Here is an 18,900-nt window from a genome sequence, read left to right on the forward strand (position 1 = left end):
TACATTCCTGAAAATTGGAGTTCCTGGCATTGAAATGGGTTATCTGTGAATGATTTAGAGATTATCTCTACTACAGCAAAGAGTTTGAGGTATACACTGACAACAACCCTTTGGCCTATGTCCTTACTACAGCCAAACTGAATGCAACGGGTCAGAGATGGGTCGCTGAACTAGCTGACTTCAATTTCAGCATCAAGTACAAGCCAGGAAAATGCAATGCGGATGCTGACAGATTGTCAAGAATGCCACTAGAGGCTGAGGAGTTCATGCAAGAATGCTCGGATGAAGTCAGTCTGGAAGCAATTGAGAGCACTACCCAAGCAGTACAAGCTTATCAGGAGGAAGACACACCATTGTGGTGTTCGTTGACGGTGGAAACCACCATAAAAGCGAGAGAACATGATCACCCCCGGTCTATTCAACAGCTACCAAAAGGGAAAATCCATAGAGCACAAAGGGAAGATCAGATAATTGGTAGAATACTACTTTATGGGGACCAATATCGGTTTCCAAGTAAACGGGAGAGAGACAATGAGTCACCAGCAGTATCTGTTTTAATTAAAGAATGAACGAAGCTCTACCTCAGTGAAGACGGTATCCTGTATTGTAAATGAGGACAAAACCGGCAGTTGGTACTATCCAGAGTATTCCATAGGTTGGTCTTCAAAGAACTCCATGAAAACATGGGACACCTGGGAGTGGAGAGGACAACAAATTTCATCCGTGAACGTTTCTTCTGGCCCTATATGCAGAGAGATATTGAGAGGCAAGTGACCAGGAAGTGTGGGTGTCAGAAAGATAAACGTGCCAACACATCAACCCGGGCAACTATGGGCAACATCCAAACTACGTATCCGTTTGAGATGGTCTCAATAGACTTTCTACATGTCGAGACATGCAAGGGTGGTTACGAATACATCTTGGTAGTGATGGACCATTTCACTCGATTTGCTCAAGCATATGCCACCACCAATAAATCAGGTCAAACAGTGGCAGAGAAGATCTTCAATGATTTTGCTTTGAGGTTTGAGTTCCCTACAAGTTTACATCACAACCAAGGAAGAGAATTTGAGAACCAGCTCTTTGCCAAGCTAGGAAAGTACTGTAGAATTCAGAGATCCCACACAATGCCCTATCACTCAGAGGGTAACGGACAAGTGGAACGTTTTAACCGGACATTATTGTCGATGTTGCGCACTTCAACAGCTGATGAGAAGAAAGACAGGAAGAATTCTCTGTCAAAAGTGGTACATGCCTATAACCGTACAAAGAGAGATGCAACGGGTTACTCACCTTTTTTCCTATTATATGGACGGTCGCCAAGACTGCCAATTGACATCATGTTCAATACTCCGGTGTCAGAGACTTACAGAACGTATCCGGAGTATGTTCGGAAATGGAAGGATCGGATGACAGAGGCATACAACATAGCATCCAAAGTGGTTACGCAAGGACAGAGCAAGAGTAAGGAGTACTATGATCGAAAATGTTATGGAGCAGAATTGGCACCGGGAAGCCGGGTGCTAGTCAAGAACGTACGTGACAAAGGCGGTTCAGGAAAACTTTGTTTATACTGGGAAGACAAGGTGTATGTGGTCGTACAGGGGAAAGCTGATGACAACCCAGTGTATGAAATCCGATTGGAAATGGGAGACAAGAAAACCAGGATAGTCCATTGGAATTTACTACTACCCTGTGATTATCTCCCACCACAACAAGACTTCCCAGTAGCAGACTGACATTGTCCGAGATCGAGTAAGGGACCACCACAGACTGAAGCTCCGGAGGTGGATAGTGAGCTTGAAAGTTCCGATGAATTAGAACACAGCATTGTATTTCTCGGACCGGCAAGGAGAGGGATGTACCATCCCCAGGAGAGTGAAATAAGTCCTGAGGCTCCAGAGTACGTACCAGGGAGTACAGATGAAGTTCAATTCAGATCTGATGATCGAACACCGGCCCCTGAAGAGACCGATCGACACTCAGGAGGAGCAGAATTACCAGACAGTGCGGAGACAAGCGACTTAGGAGAAGTACAGGAACTTACAGAGGCAGCTCTAATAGCATCTGAGGAAGCACAGGAAATGAGTGCGGCGGAAGAAACTTCTGTGACTGAAGAACCCTTGGTCTCTGAGGAACAACCCACCAGGAGGATGTCGACTCAAGAAGTGAGGAGGCCCGTGATGCTGACGTATGAGACACTTGGTGATCCGAGTCAAGTGCCAAGGACTGTCAACTGGAAACAGGTATCTCTGCCTGCAGACCAGGTAAGCCCACTTGAGTGGTATTCACCATCGAGAGACAGTATGAAAGATGTTGCCTGGTGGAAAGACTTGTTTTCATGCTTTGATTTTCCTTAAAAGACTTTGTAGAAACAAAGAACTGTTAAAGCATAGAGAGAGAGAGAGCTGGTTGAAGACGTACGAAAAGCTCCAGCTGAAGAGATGCTGATTGTTTTAATTGTGTTAATTGTTTATTTCTTACGGGCAACTTACAAGAAAAAGGTCGTAAGATTAGGTTGTTATCAATATTTATGAACGTTATACCAATTTCACAATGCCAATTTGTATATAAAGTTATCCAAATTTCACCACTGTCTCAGAATTGGTCAGACTGACCAATTAAGACAAATGTCGAGGACGACATTCAAAAAGGAGGGAAGAGTGTGACATGCAGAAGTAGTGCTGTTGCTTTAAAAGCATTCAGCAACTATTAGAAGTAACACAAGCACAGGAGACAGGAAGTGTTGTGATCCAGAAGCATCCAGCAACTAGAGGGGTTAACACAGTCACAGGAGAAGGGGTGTGATTTAGCAGAGCCCCAGGGGGATTGTGGGGAAGTTGTTTACTGTCTGGCCTGAGCCCAAGAGAAAGGTGGCTTATGATCTGTATCTCACAGAAGTCAAGGGAACATAATTCAGGTCAGAAGGGAAGCTAAACAAAGGTCAGTTAGACTCCCTGAGCTAACAGTGTGGAGTATTATCGACCAGGAAGATAAGGACTGGAAGGAAGCCTGTCCTAGAGATTATCTCCCTCATCACACCCTTTCCCCCCTCCGTCTCCATGCAGGATAAAGAATGCTGTGTACAACTGAGTCTTTGTGAAGGAAAAAACTGTTGTTGTGTATGCATTAAAACTGTGCTGTACTGTGCTACCGGATAATAGACTGTGTACTGCTGTGCTGCAAAGGAGACAGTACTGTTATTACTGGAGCCTGTTGCTCAAAGAGACATTTGCATTGCACTGGTCGTTTCTCATTAAATGTTACTGTTCTACCATTTATGAAGACTCTTGTCAGATGTGTCTGGTCAGCAACTGAATCTATCGTGTGCCTGAGAGAAGCTGCAGCCTATGGTCGCCCTGAGTAACTGGTTCCCCAGGATTCCAACGAATTCATGTAACTGGTCTCATCCCTATCTGAACTTAGGCGGCCTGCGTGTAACACATACACACACACTTATACACCCAATTAAAAGAATTAACCAATCACAATTGAAACACAATTCAAGAAAGAAAACGGCACCAACACATCATTAGTTAGAGAATACCTGTGGTTTAAGAGCATACCTGTGTAATTATTCAAACGGTAGTACAAGAAAAAAATTCATAAATTCATATGATCAATAGAAAAAATAGAAAAATCAGCACTCACCATTTAAGTAAAAATAGTGTGTTCCATTTCATGTGGCGAGACAATCCCAGCTCCCCCTGGTTTTATAATAGGGCTGTCCCACCACATGAAATAAAGGACACTATTTTTAATTAAATGGTGAGAGCTGATTTTTCTATTTATCACAATTGAAACACGCCCACATTGTAAAATATACAAATCCATGTCACTAAGAAAAATTAAACTAGAAAATCTACACATGGAGAAATAAATTACTTGCTTTAGTACAATTCAATTCAGATAGAGTATAGATCACACAGAACAATTCCCTGCGCATCCTCCAAAGCATTATATGGTGCAGCTATGCGATTCCTGAGGTCACGCCGTATTCTCACCTAGCAACAGTGATCACCTGATAACAGCGTCCTAAGGGGCTGACTCTTGTCATAGAGGATCAATACCACCCACCATATGCTAGGTATTCTGGCTCCTTCCCGTAAACAGAGGTGAGTATTCTCCCATAGCAACATCTACAACTTCATAAAGTTACATCCCGACCATGGACTCGCATCCTGCATTGAATCACATGCACAGCGCAAATACAGGAGGGACATCGGAGCATAAATGACGCAAAAACTGGAAAGCTAGCTCCCATTAACTACAACATAATCCAGTCAAAATAATCGCCAGGGTCACCACTTACACAAAATGCCAGCAGCACATTACAGGCAATGCCTATAGCATATTATAAGTTCTGTCCCCCTAATCCATCTATATATAAGGGACGGGCTTAGGCGACACCCCTCAGTGCGATCACATGATGGTCAGTCCTCCAATAAAACACCATGGGCGCACTATATCTCTTATGGACATAATTAAAAACGCATCTAGGTTCCCCATGAACTTTGTCACTCCATATCTATCTGGATTCAAATAATGTGAATTGGTGTCTACAGTTATGCATAAAGAAGTCAAAAAATACCTCCATATCTTTGGCCAAACAACTTAAAAAAGTTGTCCACCACTTTATATGAACCCCCCAATGTATCCCCCCGGGTCCCAGAAGTGTTTTGTAAATACATTGCGGTACCTTTTCTGCCTCTGAGCGGCGCTATCGCTGGCCGCTCAGAGGCATCATGTGACCCGTCACTGATGTCACGTCAAGTGAGGCGTGACATCAGTGACGCGTTCCCCGCGGTGGATGCTGGGTTGTTGCTGGGGTTACCCCTTGCGTCACACTCAGTATCCACCGCACGTTTTCCCAGTGAATGAGGAGAGGGAGAGCGCGTGGTGGATGCCGGGTGTGACGCGGGGGGTAACCCCGCCCACAACCCAGCAGCTACCGGTGGAAAGCGGAAGAGGGACCCTCGGCTGCAGCCTGGACTTGTCATGACGTCAGAGCCGGCTGCAGCCGGGGGTCACATGATGCCTGTGAGTGGCCAGTGACAGTGCCGCTCACAGGCAGAAAAGGCACCACAAGGTATTTAGAGAAACACTTATGGGCCCCGGGGGAATACATTGGGGGATCATATAAAGTAGTGGACAACCCCTTTAACCTCCACAGCCGAGCCCATAATCAGATGAAAAACGTGTAAGAGCAAGATACTGGAGAGACAGAGAAATCATAAAATTCCAATCCATTATATTTATTAATGTATACCAATAAACTGCTGAGGAAGCACAAGGATCACTCGGTTTCCATATATCACTTCCCAAATGGGATCTCCTATATAATAATTAGTGATTTATTCTTCATATCACACTTCTCCACATGTACAGTTAGATCCATATATATTTGGACAGAGACAACATTTTTCTAATTTTGGTTCTAGACATTACCACAATGAATTTTAAACAAAACAATTCAGATGCAGTTGAAGTTCAGACTTTCATTTGAGGGTATCCACATTAAAATTGGATGAAGGGTTTAGGAGTTTCAGCTCCTTAACATGTGCCACCCTGTTTTTAAAGGGACCAAAAGTAATTGGACAGATTAAATAATTGTAAATAAAATGTTCATTTCTAGTACTTGGTTGAAAACCCTTTGTTGGCAATGACTGCCTGAAGTCTTGAACTCATGGACATCACCAGACCCTGTGTTTCCTCCTTTTTGATGCTCTGCCAGGCCTTCACTGCGGTGGTTTTCAGTTGCTGTTTGTTTGTGGGCCTTTCTGTCTGAAGTTTAGTCTTTAACAAGTGAAATGCATGCTTAATTGGGTTGAGATCAGGTGACTGACTTGGCCATTCAAGAATATTCCACTTCTTTGCTTTAATAAACTCCTGGGTTGCTTTGGCTTTATGTTTTGGATCATTGTCCATCTGTAGTATGAAACGACGACCAGATTGGCTGCATTTGGCTGGATCTGAGCACACAGTATGGCTCTGAATACATCAGAATTCATTCGGCTGCTTCTGTCCTGTGTCACATCATCAATAAACACTAGTGACCCAGTGCCACTGGCAGCCATGCATGCCCAAGCCATCACACTGCCTCCGCCGTGTTTTACAAATGATGTGGTATGCTTTGGATCATGAGCTGTACCACGCCTTCGCCATACTTTTCTATTTCCATCATTCTGGTAGAGGTTGATCTTGGTTTCATTTGTCCAAAGAATGTTCTTCCAGAACTGTGCTGGCTTTTTTAGATGTTTTTTAGCAAAGTCCAGTCTAGCCTTTTTATTCTTGAGGCACAGAATTCCAGAGGATGGGGGATATTCGGGAGAAGTCTTGGAGGCGATTGGGTGAGGAACAAATAAGTGTGGAAGAGAGGAGGTGGTCTTGGGAGGACCGGAGATTACGTGAGGGAATATATCGGGAGATTAGTTCAGAGATGTATGGAGGAGAAAGGTTATGGATGGCTTTGTAGGTCAGCGTTAGTTTGAAATGGATACGCTGGGCAATTGGGAGCCAGTGAAGAGATTTGCAAAGGGGGGTAGAAGAGGAGAGAGATGAACTAGTCGAGCAGCAGAGTTAAGGACAGACTGGAGAGCAATGTACAATGACAGGAGTGTAAAATCACTCCTATCAGTGTACATGCAGCTGCAGAAGTGAGGTCACTGGGGTTCATCAGCTGATCAGCCCGGGTGACCTCAGCATCAGTACTGGTGGGAACATTCTTGAGAATGTTCCCACGCAGCACCGATGCCGTAAAGTGAAGATCAGCTGAGAGCTCACGTGACCGCAGGTCCTGGCAATGCAGCGATGTACACTGCCATGAGTGAGCGCGCTCCCGGCAGTGCACCACCGGCCGCTGGACATTGCGAGGACATAGGGGGGCACCGGATAGGTAAGAATAGTGTTTTTTTTTTTTACACCGCGCGCACGTCGGCTTGGCTGAGGACACTACTACTCCCCTCAGCCGCGCCACTCTCGGTCGGATGAGGGGAGCAGTAGTCCTCCTATGACGACCCGGGTATCACTCGCAGCGTTTCCGCAGCTACCTGCGGATTTGCTGCATTTCAATTAAAGTCAATGGGCGGGAAACGCTGCATAGAAAGGACATGCTGTGTTTTTTTACGCAATGGCAATTCTGAGCGGAAATTTCCGCATCATGTGCACAGCACATCAGGATTGCCATTGCAATAGCTGACAGACCGATTACCAAGCATTTTTGATGCGTTTTTCCGTGCCGGTGTCCCGCAGTGTTCTCAAAGGACCTGCGGTGAAGTCATGTGATGGTCCGCTGACGTCGGCGATCGCGTGACCTGTCAGCTGACTAAATTACGTCATCGCAGGTCCTTTGAGAACACTGCGGGACGCCGAGGATGCCGGTTGCACGGATTTATATTGTGTGACCAACTTGTCAAGCACTTTCCAAGTGATGCTAAAATCGCTTGGAAAAGCGCAAAAACGCATGTAAAAACGGTTCTCCCTGGCAGAAAAACACATGTACAATCTGCATGCGTTTTTTCTGCCAGGGAGAGGCAGAAACGCTCAGGAAAAATCCGCATCAATCCTGCTTCGTGGGCACATATAGCCTTATACATAGCATTTACCTTTTTGACGGTTTTTTAGCCAATTTTTTGTCCTTGTACAAAACAATGATTAATAATTCTAATAACTCCCTCATAAATGTACCTGCAACAATGGTGTACAATAATGGTGCAGAATAACCTCATTCTCCACAGAATTGACCTCACCCGCTAATGACCGCAGCCATCGCCTACTCCTGAGGTAAATGCGCGCCTCCGGAATGAGCACAGTGCTCATGCGCACTGGGCCACAGCTCCCTCCCGTCCTATGCGCGCTCCCGATCTTCTGTCAGTCAGTGATTGCTCCAGCCGCGGACAAGATGCAGCCGCTCCCCGGATCAGCCTGAGACATGGGGGGATATAATGGCGCGGGGATCCCTCTGGGGACCGCCGTGTGCTGCTGTTTGCTGCTCCTGGCGATGTGCACTGGAAGCCCAGGTAAGAGACATGACGGTGCAGGGATGGGGCAGGTGTCACCTCTAATGGACTCCTGAGGAAACAGGTTTATTTACTGTGCTGTGCATTAAAGTAGGAGAGCTATTTCATAATGTGAATATATAATGTGCATCCGTAGGTCTGTGTATTTATCCATATGTACAATGTCTGTAATGTACAGTATAACTGTGTGTATATGTACAGTGTGTCTATATACTAATGTACAGTATTGTGTATGTATGTATGTGTATATATATATATATATATATATATATATATATATATATATATATATATAAAATATGCGTCTCTCCATCTGTTTTGTATGGTGCACTTTGGTTGCATTGTGACATCAGCGCGTCTGTTGTTATTATGGGCGCATATGATGTAATTGTCACCAAAAATCTGGATTTTGGTCACATGACTTTGATGGCAAAGTCAGACGAACGTGACGTGGGACCCTTGCAAAATGGTCATACATAGATAGACCCCCCCCATCAGATTGGCGCCCCCTAGGACAGGTATGTAAGATGTCTTCCTCCTATAGACCCTCATCAGATTAATGCCCCCTGGGGCGGGTATATAAGATGTCTTCCTCCTATAGACCCCCATCAGATTAATGCCCCCCCTGGGGCAGGTATATAAGACGTCTTCCTCCTATAGACCCCCATCAGATTAATGCCCCCCCTGGGGCAGGTATATAAGACGTCTTCCTCCTATAGACCCCCATCAGATTAATGCCCCCCCTGGGGCAGGTATATAAGACGTCTTCCTCCTATAGACCCCCATCAGATTAATGCCCCCTGGGGCAGGTATATAAGACGTCTTCCTCCTATAGACCTCCATCAGATTAATGCCCCCTGGGGCGGGTATATAAGACATCTTCCTCTTCTATACGCTCAGACCCTGACATGAGTTTAGTCGCTTAGTGACATCATCGCATTAGCTGTCATTATACACAGTGATGTAACTGCTTCACAACTGGCAGCAAAATCCCAAATCTTCTGGTCCCATGACTTTGCTGCCATTGACTGGAAATCGCGACTTGTGATGCCTAAGATATTCAGACGGCCGCACATATCAGACAATCATATATATAAATATATACACGTACGCTCAGCCTCTGATTTATATTACGATTGCTGGTTGGTTTAGGCTTCTAATACAAGGTGATGTTGGCCGTGCCACTGGCTACGAGGCCAAAGATCGCTGTTTGCAGCTGATAGATAGATAGATAGATAGATAGATAGTGCAAGTGTATGGGGGCACTGTGAGACAAAAAAAAGTCAGCCAGATGGATTTTGGCGACTTGGGTGGTACCTTGTGGGTTGCAATGTGCCCTCATTCACTTGCACTATGCTGTGATATAGTGGCAGCATACAGTCATTTTTGGCTGCGTGACCTGTGCCATGACCAAAGTTGCTGTGCAGGCATGGCGACCTGCCTCCCTCCTGGCACATCTTACATTCTAGTATTTCCTGGAATGATGTAATAATAGTTCAATACCCAGAGACAATGATCTGGAGATTATAACCACTGTTATAATGTTACCATCAGTATAATACTGTGTATGTTTCTATTGTACCATATGCGTTAGCTCTGGGCATTGAGAACTTGCTGTGGTATTAGAGGATCATTCCCCGCACTAGAAGGGGAGTGCAGTGAATGATAAGTGCTGTAATCCTCACATGGAAATAGTTTAAGACCCCAAGTCAAGCCCCTGATTGCGCTGACATCGTCTGCTAGAAACGTTTCCTTATTCACACTCCGTGCTGTCAGTGGTTATGGTTAAAGGTGATCCAGGGGCTGGCCAACATAAGAAAAGCTCCAGTGTTATTCTGTAGAGTAGCCTATGGGAAAACTCATGAAAAAAAAATACTATTAATGAGAAAAAAAAAAAAAAACCAACAGCAAAGGTGAGTAAAAACACCACAAAAAATGTGTTCTAGATTTTCCTTTTGACTTCCAGCCAACGTGTGGTCCTAGCACTTACAAGGGAATTTGTCATCAGGTTTTTACCACCTAATGTGAGACCCTAACTCCAACGATGTGTCGCTTGCTGTAGTTTTAATAAAACCACTGTTTCATCCACCAGAGATTGACTAGAGTACTTGTAAACCGGCTGCTATGTATTCCTCCAAATTCATGAGCTCAGTATAACCCTGTTCCAATCACTGACTGGCAGCTCTCTGTGTACACTGTGCATAGGCAGAAAGCTGCCAATCAGTGGTGAGGGTGGGGTTACACAGAGCTCACCATTCAGAGAACTGCTAGATCTGTAGCATAGAATCAAAACTGCAGCCAGGTATGTGACACATCAAAGGAATCGGGGTCTCTGCCCCTACATCGTGATACTGTCAGATGCAGCTGCAAAAGCTGGTGATAGGTTCCCAGAATTTCCTTTAAAAAAAAAAAATAAAAAAATGTGTATTTCTGCATGATACATCCATCGGGTCGTCACAAAGGACAAGAATAATAATAAAAAAAAGCTTGTGTAAATCATAAGTAGAATGCTTTCTAGCCACCTTAAAGGAGTTTCTTAGAAGCGTCAGTGAGGGATGAGCTATATACAGTGGCAATTGGTGCACGCTGTGTCTTACATTTGGCGCATGTCGCTTATGCCACCCCATTGTTCACGTACTGTACGTTAAAGTTTTGAGGCATTTTAAGCCACTTCCACTTCCTAGACACTGACTAGTGAGGTGCAAAAAGTGTATAGATCACAGAATCTGGTGCAAAGCATGTGCACGATTTTTGGTGCTAATTAATCCAGAGTTTGGGGACTTTAGCTTAGTAAATCTCCCCCACAGTATTACCTCTAGTGATGTCCTTACATTGATAAGGAACTGGGTGGTTCATCATACTGGGAGAGTCTTCATTGCATTGGAGTCAAGATACAACCATGTGGATTGTGTCTATGTGTCCTAAATGTTTTTAATGGAGGTGGACATTAATCTGGACCTCCACAATTAGCTAGAATGAAGGGGGTATTACTCCGTCTATGGACTTCCATGTAATGATCAGTCAGCAATTCTCACTGTCAAATAACCACTTGGGGTCCTGACAGAAACTCGCCCCCCCGTGATCCGATAGGCGTGTATGTCATATTTTTGTCGCTTGTTGGGGAGGGCAGAAGTTTGCTTAAAATTGAAACTTTTCTTTAGGCATGAGTCAGAAAGGAAGGCGCAGAACCTGTTCTCAGCGTGTTATTATAAAGCATGTGCCCCGTCTGTTTATTTAGCTTGTGCGGATATGTAACTCTGAGTTTCCCTTGTCCCGGCTCATTTTCTATGTCAGGAAAAGTTTGTTTTTTCCTGCTGCCACCCACTATGGTCCCAGCAGCTTTCCTTATGTCTTTGTTCTGCAAGTAGAGGATTATTATACGGGTTATGTACTTTCAAAAGCAATTATACTTTCTTGTTTACTACTGTTGTCCCATAATGGCATATGGCACTAAAGGGAATAGTCTTGCCCACTAAGCTTACTTGCTATGGGGAATTCAAATCTCGGTCCTGTCATAAGGACATGCCATTGATTTCAGGTAGGGGGGTCCTTGTAATGCTGTAGGGAAATTAATGAAGTCCCAATAGTATCATGTGCCGCCAATAGGAGGGGTTCCTCTTGCTTTTTGGTACCCTCTGAAGTGTTGGTGGTGGAGTGGTGGATGCAGGAAGGTGAAAACCAGCAGTATCAATAGGGCTTCCATGGAAAAATGGAAGTGAGAGGAAAGTGGCGCAGAGGATTAGGACTCCCCTCTACTAGCATCAGAGAGAGCTTAATGCAGGGCTTGAAAATGGTGCCAAAAAACATATGGTTGACAAGGGAGCTGGGGGATAATGGCCCAATGTCCAATTAGAAAGCTAAGTGGCATGATGTTTGTGTATGTATGTATATATATTTCACAGTACAGACCAAAAGTTTGGACACACCTTCTCATTTAAAGATTTTTCTGTGACTACCTCTTGAAGCTCATCAAGAGAATGCCAAGAGTGTGCAAAGCAGTCATCAAAGCAAAAGATGGCTACTTTGAAGAACCTAGAATATAAGACATATTTTCAGTTGTTCCACACTTTTTTGTTAAGTATATAATTCATAGTTTTGATGCCTTCAGTGTGAATGTATAATTTTCATAGTCATGAAAATACAGAAAAATCTTTAAATGAGAAGGTGTGTCCAAACTTTTGGTCTGTACTGTGAAATATGAAAATACAGAAAAATCTTTAAATGAGAAGGTGTGTCCAAACTTTTGGTCTGTACTGTGTGTGTGTGTGTATATATATATATATATATATATATATATATATATATATATATATATATATATATATATATATATATATATATATATATATATATATATATATATATATATATGTATATATGTATATATATATGTATGTGTACTTCTCACTGGCGATCCTAGGATTAGGTACTTTCATTCAACGTTGTTTCATCGTTAGGACATGCCATAGAGGTGTGCCTGGTGTCTGCACCTCTTCTCCCAGGATATTCAGGTTTATTAGGACATCCTATAGAGGTGTGCTCAGTGTCTGTTGCCCTTCTCCCAGAATATTCGGGTCTATTAGGACGTCCTATAGAGGTGTACTCGGTGTCTGTTGCCCTTCTCCCAGGATATCCAGGTCTATTAGGACATCCTATAAAGGTGTGCCCGATGTTGTTCCCTGCCCCCTTCTCCCAGGATATCCAGGTCTACTAGGACATCCTATAGAGGTGTGCTCCGTGTCTGTTGCCCTTCTCCCAGAATATTCAGGTCTATTAGGACATACTATAGAGGTGTGCCTGGTGTTGGCTCTTTGTCCCAGGATATCCAGATGTATTAGGACATCCTATAGAGGTGTGCTCGGTGTCTATTAGAACCTCCTATAGAGGTGTGCTCAGTGTCTGCTGCCCTTCTCACAGGATATCCAGATCTATTAGGACATCCTATAGAGGTATGCTCCTTGTCTGTTGCTCTTCTCCCAGAATATTCCGGTCTATTAGGACATCCTGTAGAGGTGTGCCTGGTGTCTGCACCTCTTCTCCCAGGATATTCAGGTCTATTGGGACATCCTACAGAGGTGTCCCTGATGTTGTCCACTTCTCCCAGGATATCCAGGTCTTGATGATTACATTTCACTGTTCACATCCTGGTGTCAGCTTGGCATGCTGGTATTGTTATGTTACTCTCACAGCTCAGGCTGCGGCTGAACTATTAGTCACAGGCCGTCAGGTTTGAGGGATTTTTCTCTTCTACAGCTTTACAAATTAATGCCGGATTCTCACGGTCTCCATGTTCCTTCCTGTTTAACATGAGTCCATTGTCTCAGCATAAATTGGCATTTTCCCGTGTTTTTTTTGCATGAAGTTATAGATGCTGGCAGCACTCGTGTTATTGGAAGGACGATTCTTCTCACAGTTTCCAAGGAATTGACCTGAAAATCTTCCCACAAGACACCCCAGATATATAATTTTGCTCTAAATAAAAGTCCTTAAGTCATCCTCCTCTGAATTTGAGCAAATCGTTGTACACTTATCTATGGTAATGCTGGGTGACTGCTAAGAATGTCACCTGGCTCTCCGAGGCCTCCTAAATGACAAATCGACCTAATAACGCTGTAATAATTTCTTCACAAAAATGCTAATTATGGTTGCACCTATCTTTATTACTCTAATACATCTTAAAAAAAAAACAAAAAAAAAGCCTAAAGCAATGCTGCAAATCACTGCCTTTTACTTGGTAACTACAGCTCCTATGTAGTTCTATGTGTTCTCATGGTTACAGTCTGATTCTGCAGTCATGTGTTAGATTGTGTTTCATAGTTACATAGGTTTAAAAAAAAAAAAAAAAAGACCTAGGTCCATCAAGTTTAACCTTCCTCCACCAATTATATATTTTGTCACAAATGTAACTATAACCCCCAATATTATGTGTACTTAGGAAATGATCCACCCCCTTTTTTAAAAGCTGTTATAGTGTCAGCCATCACTACCTCTTGTGGTCGGCATTCCACAGTCTGGCTGCTCTGACTGTAAAGAACCCTTTCCTGTTTAGTTGCCGGAATCTCCTTTCTTCCTCCAACAAGTGAGACGCATAGGTCTTGGGAGAGTAAAGGAATTGTCCGCTACTAATAAACTTTTTTAAAAATGAGCCTACCACGGTCAAAAAAAAATTTGGCAATACTCTCCTACTGGACTTTTGTTGCTCTTCTGTACTGCTGTCGGGTCCCTCACTCGTCTTCCGTACAAGTCGGAACAAACAGTCTTTCGTCTTAGAATGTAACTTTTGAGTTGTCACTTCACCAACCTGATGCCCCCTTCTGAAATCTGAAGCCAGGAGATCGGTGGGGTTTTGTGGTGGTCCAGTAGGTATGTATGACATGTTTTTGTGGGGGGATTTGAGCTTTGCCATGGGCGCGTTGAAAAGTTTATTAGTGATGGACATACTCTTTATAGGGGCATTCTCGTCTCAGACATTTCTGACATATCCATAAATGAGGGTCCCCTGACTGACCGCAGTGTCTAGCAGGCTGCTGTCAGTGGAGAGTTGGCCTTGCATGTGCGCCTCCATCTGTTATCTTCTGTTGAAGTTCAGGAAATAATGGAACAAGCTTGTTCTATATTTGCTGCCTCTTTTCAGCTACTTCTCTTTTCACAGCAGCCACAATATAGGAATCTAAGGACCCCCTCTCTTCTTGAGAAGGCTAGAACCCGCATATATCAGATACTTATGGTATATTCTCTACCTGTTTTGGGCATAAACTGATGCTAAAAAAGTGACAAATTCAGAAGTGTGCCACATTCGCAAAATAAAAATGTAACTTTTTTTCGTTACTTACCAAATAGAAAAAAAATTCAATTGTCTCAAATTTACGTCTGCTCATAGCTGGTATAGCGATTAATTCTCTGATTTGCTTTTTAATAATGAATAAAATATTCTCCTCTTAGTAAATGGTCCATGGTGATCATCTATACAAGTGTGCCAATAAAGAAAGCTGGCTGACAACCTGTTTGGAAGCTACATTAGCAGCCAGATTGGTTGTCACCCAGCTTTCCCAGAAGTGGTGAATAGAAAGTGACAGGACAGGATGTTGGTGACTTATTTACTGGAGATTAGTGATGATCAGATCACTTCTCAAAGATCACAGTAAGGCTCTGTTCACACTGAGGTTATTGCTTTTGTTTGTACAGGTGATGATACAAGCCAGTGTGGACTTGTTTATTGTGCTTAGTAGTCCGCGTGGGCTGGATCCAGCACTCGGATATCTAACTTTGCCTTTTGATAGCAGATTCCTGGAATTATGCAGCCATGTAATAATCTGCACAGATCATCGGATTCTCCGTATCTGCCATTAAATTGAGAGTTCAGTTTAACCATCCCCGTCGGGTTCCTGTCTCGTGGACGTACCTTTAGCCACTTGTGGGCCCTGGTAAGGCCGCTCCCTGCAGGGATTCCTCTGTCATTCCTCCTAACCAGTCCGACCTGTCAGTCCCCTTGTGTCTTTTTACAATTACTGAGCTGTTTATTTAGTTTACATGAAATCTCCTAGGACACGTTTCTCTTTACACACAAGGGTTTTATAGGTGCCATTTCTGACATTCCTGCGGGGTCGCCGACTACTTTTGCCCCAAGCAAGATACCAATATGTACTGCCATGTATCCTGAATGCAATGTCTATTTTTTCCTCTATCTTTCCCTTTTGTCAGATATGTCAAGCAGTAGTATGGAGGGAATGTTGGATAATTGAATGTAAACCATTGTTCACTGTTATCAGCCATTTCAGGTTGAGCGCAGGTTGAATATAGGGTTCATAGCTGAGATTTGGGGAAAGTAAGTGAATAAAATCACTATCTTCAGTGTGGAGACTCTCTGGGGACATTTACTGCAGGGCAAGTGCCTCTTTAACAGCAGATTCTCCTATTCCGTATCTCAGTGCCTAGTAATTTTATTGCTGCGTCCATTAGGCTGTTATCTGCCGCTTGTCAGTCTAACATTGCATAGTTCTATATATTTCAGTAAATGCTGTACCTAGCTCTATAGTGTTTCATCCCCTGACAGCTCTGATACACTGATGGGTTTGTAGCCTCTGGATGTAAACAAGAATATTCCCATTCACTGTCAGCAGGCGGAGATCTTGAGAATGGTGAGTTTGAGAGTAAAGTTGTAGGAAAAACTAGGCTCGCAGAACTTCTTGTAGAGTGTAATCCCGGCCCTGACCATTCCTCGCCATAATTTGTGCTTCTCATAAGTTCCCCCTTAATCATTCAGACTATATACCACCACGTACTGATTAGATATGAGCTATTATGTCAGGAGTGCTGCAGGGGTCACATTAACCTTCCGCTGGTTGGACTCCGGGTATCTGGTGTGAGGCAGTGACTGGGATCGTATACGAGGGACGTTATATATCCCCAGAATGTGTACAGAGACCTATTAAATCCATTGGAGTGCATTGCAGTTACAGACACACCTGTGGCTGCAATGCAGGAATGAAGGTGAGCATAGCCTGACCAGGTCAATCTGGCTAAGGCAGATTAGTAAAACCCAGCAGGGCCTTTGTTTCTTGGAGGAGGCTACAGGAAGGCAGTGGGGCGGCCTCCTCCCTCCAACCTGGGCTTTGCAGTGGCTCTTGCCACAGGTCCTTTAAAAACCCTGCACTAAGGATTAGTGTTGTTCAGTGTTGGGGATGTGCTAAGAACATAGCAGGAAAGCTTGGCGGGGCTGTGAGTAGCTGAACCTACGCCTGGGAAGGCTCTGCACCCGTCAGGTTCTGAGCGGCCCGGCGTGGCCGTTTCCCACGGCAACCGTTATTTATGGATTTATGTTAACCCTGCTGCGAACCGGAGGACTTTCTGTTTACCCGTGAGTTGCTGAATAAAGCTGTTTATGTTGGACTTGCTTCGGTCACTGCCTCAGTTACCGCACTGTGTGAACACCGCCGCCTTACACTGGCTTCTGCTTTCCCATGGTGTCAGGCAGCTTCATAGTGGAAGTAGTGATGGGTAGGACAGCACTGACTGCATATGGCACTACAGACATGATCTGTATCTAGAGGCAGGAGGTTCGTAGGAAGGCTGTATTATGTGTGTAGATTTAGATTGTTTGTGTATATTTACCTCGCTCTAGAATAGTATACAACAAGCTCATAAATCAGTGCTCCAGCTAGTGCCCATAAATAGTACTGCAGTAGCTCATGCCCTTGGGAGATGGCTCAGGTTTTATTTTTACCTTGTAGTCTTTTTAAACACTTTACTGGATAGAGGTGAACCCACATCTATCTGGATAATTGGTCCCACTGCCCGTGTACTGTCAGAATACAGAGGTGTTTCTATGGGAGCTCAAAAAAAATAGCACACAAGATGATCTCAGCTGGATAGGTCTCTGAAACCTCTCTTAAAGGGAACCTGTCACGTCCTAGCTGTTCTCTACACTGCCCCCATAGCATTGTTAGTGATGCAATGTGCATCACTAACAAGCTTTTTCCATTAAAATTGGTGCAGCTGTAATGATTTTATAATCTTTAGTATGCTTAGATCCTACCTGCTCATTCAGTCATAGGGGTGTGCTTGTCCAAATTTGAGATCTTTGGTTCCAACCACCGTGTCTTTGTGTGACGCAGAAAAGGTGAACGGATGGACTCTACATGCCTGGTTCCCACCGTGAAGCATGGAGGAGGAGGTGTGATGGTGTGGGGGTGCTTTGCTGGTGACACTGTTGGGGATTTATTCAAAATTGAAGGCATACTGAACCAGCATGGCTACCACAGCATCTTGCAGCGGCATGCTATTCCATCCGGTTTGCGTCTAGTTGGACCATCATTTATTTAAAGCCGTCATCAAAGCAAAAGGTGGCTACTTTGAAGAACCTAGAATATAAGACATATTTTCAGTTGTTTCACACTTTTTTGTTAAGTATATAATTCCACATGTGTTAATTCATAGTTTTGATGCCTTCAATGTGAATGTACAATTTTCATAGTCATGAAAAATCTTTAAATAAGGTGTGTCCAAAAGTTTGGTCTGTACTAATATATATATATATATATATATATATATATATATATATATATATATATATATATATATATATATATAATCATTTTTCCCCATGACATGACCTGTGTATCCTTTGTATCTGACTCCTATTCACATTTTTCCCCATTAGGATAAGTGACTCCTTTCCGTAGTCATTATAATGGCAGACAATGTGAATGTTGTGTGACGGGATACAATTGGCGCTGTAGAGACCTCTCTCCACCTGTGTTCGCCTTTGTCTCCCTGTAATCCCAGAAACAAGGCACAATGTTCACCGTCCCGCCGCTGCAGCTTATACTCCAGGAACAATGTCTGCCGCCTTGTGATGGGCTGATTACAGAGCGCAGCCGATAAACTCCCCACTAATTGTAGGGTTCAGCTCGCTGCTCTTATTTATCTCATTAAGAGCTCAGCTTCCAAAGCAAACGGGATCAGGACGATCCGGGGCAGGGGGAACCGATGGGGAGAAGTGGTAAATAATTAGTATAATGTTACTATTGAAAATAATGATATTCTGTGCGTCTGCCTCGTGGAAATGCATGACAGGTGGAGGGGTAGAGGCCTTTACTCCATGAGAGGAGCCTCGTACACAATGTGATAGTGGCAGTGACATTATCCGACATGAGTAGAATAATTAGTTACTGTGATAACCACCCCTGAATGGAAACTATTGACCAATCATGCTGTGGTTGTGTAGAGGTGACAACCGCTGGAAAAATGGTAGATACTGTGTATATATTTTTTTCTCCTACTGTAGGGTTAATCATCCATCTGGTGTCCTTTTGGCCCCAAAATCCACAAAGCACTTAGAAACCAGAAAGTGTAAATCCAGTGGCTGAGGCAAAGCAAGGTC

At 43.7% G+C, this 18,900-nt stretch overlaps 1 protein-coding gene across 1 annotated transcript in view; it reads left to right on the forward strand.

Moving 5' to 3' along the window:
- Window positions 1-7,827: 7,827 nt before the first annotated feature.
- NPDC1 (neural proliferation, differentiation and control 1) overlaps window positions 7,828-18,900 on the forward strand; it is a 95,612-nt gene continuing 84,539 nt past the window's right edge. Inside the window, exon 1 of the mRNA XM_073640620.1 lies at window positions 7,828-8,018. Within this exon, the coding sequence (XP_073496721.1) occupies window positions 7,931-8,018 (88 nt within the window). The 5' untranslated portion in view covers window positions 7,828-7,930. The remainder of the gene's footprint in view (window positions 8,019-18,900) is intronic.

The sequence above is a fragment of the Phyllobates terribilis genome, unplaced genomic scaffold (genome assembly GCF_046119375.1).
Source record: "Phyllobates terribilis strain yellow unplaced genomic scaffold, ASM4611937v1 Scaffold_7__3_contigs__length_470593459, whole genome shotgun sequence".
NCBI lineage: Eukaryota > Metazoa > Chordata > Amphibia > Anura > Dendrobatidae > Phyllobates > Phyllobates terribilis.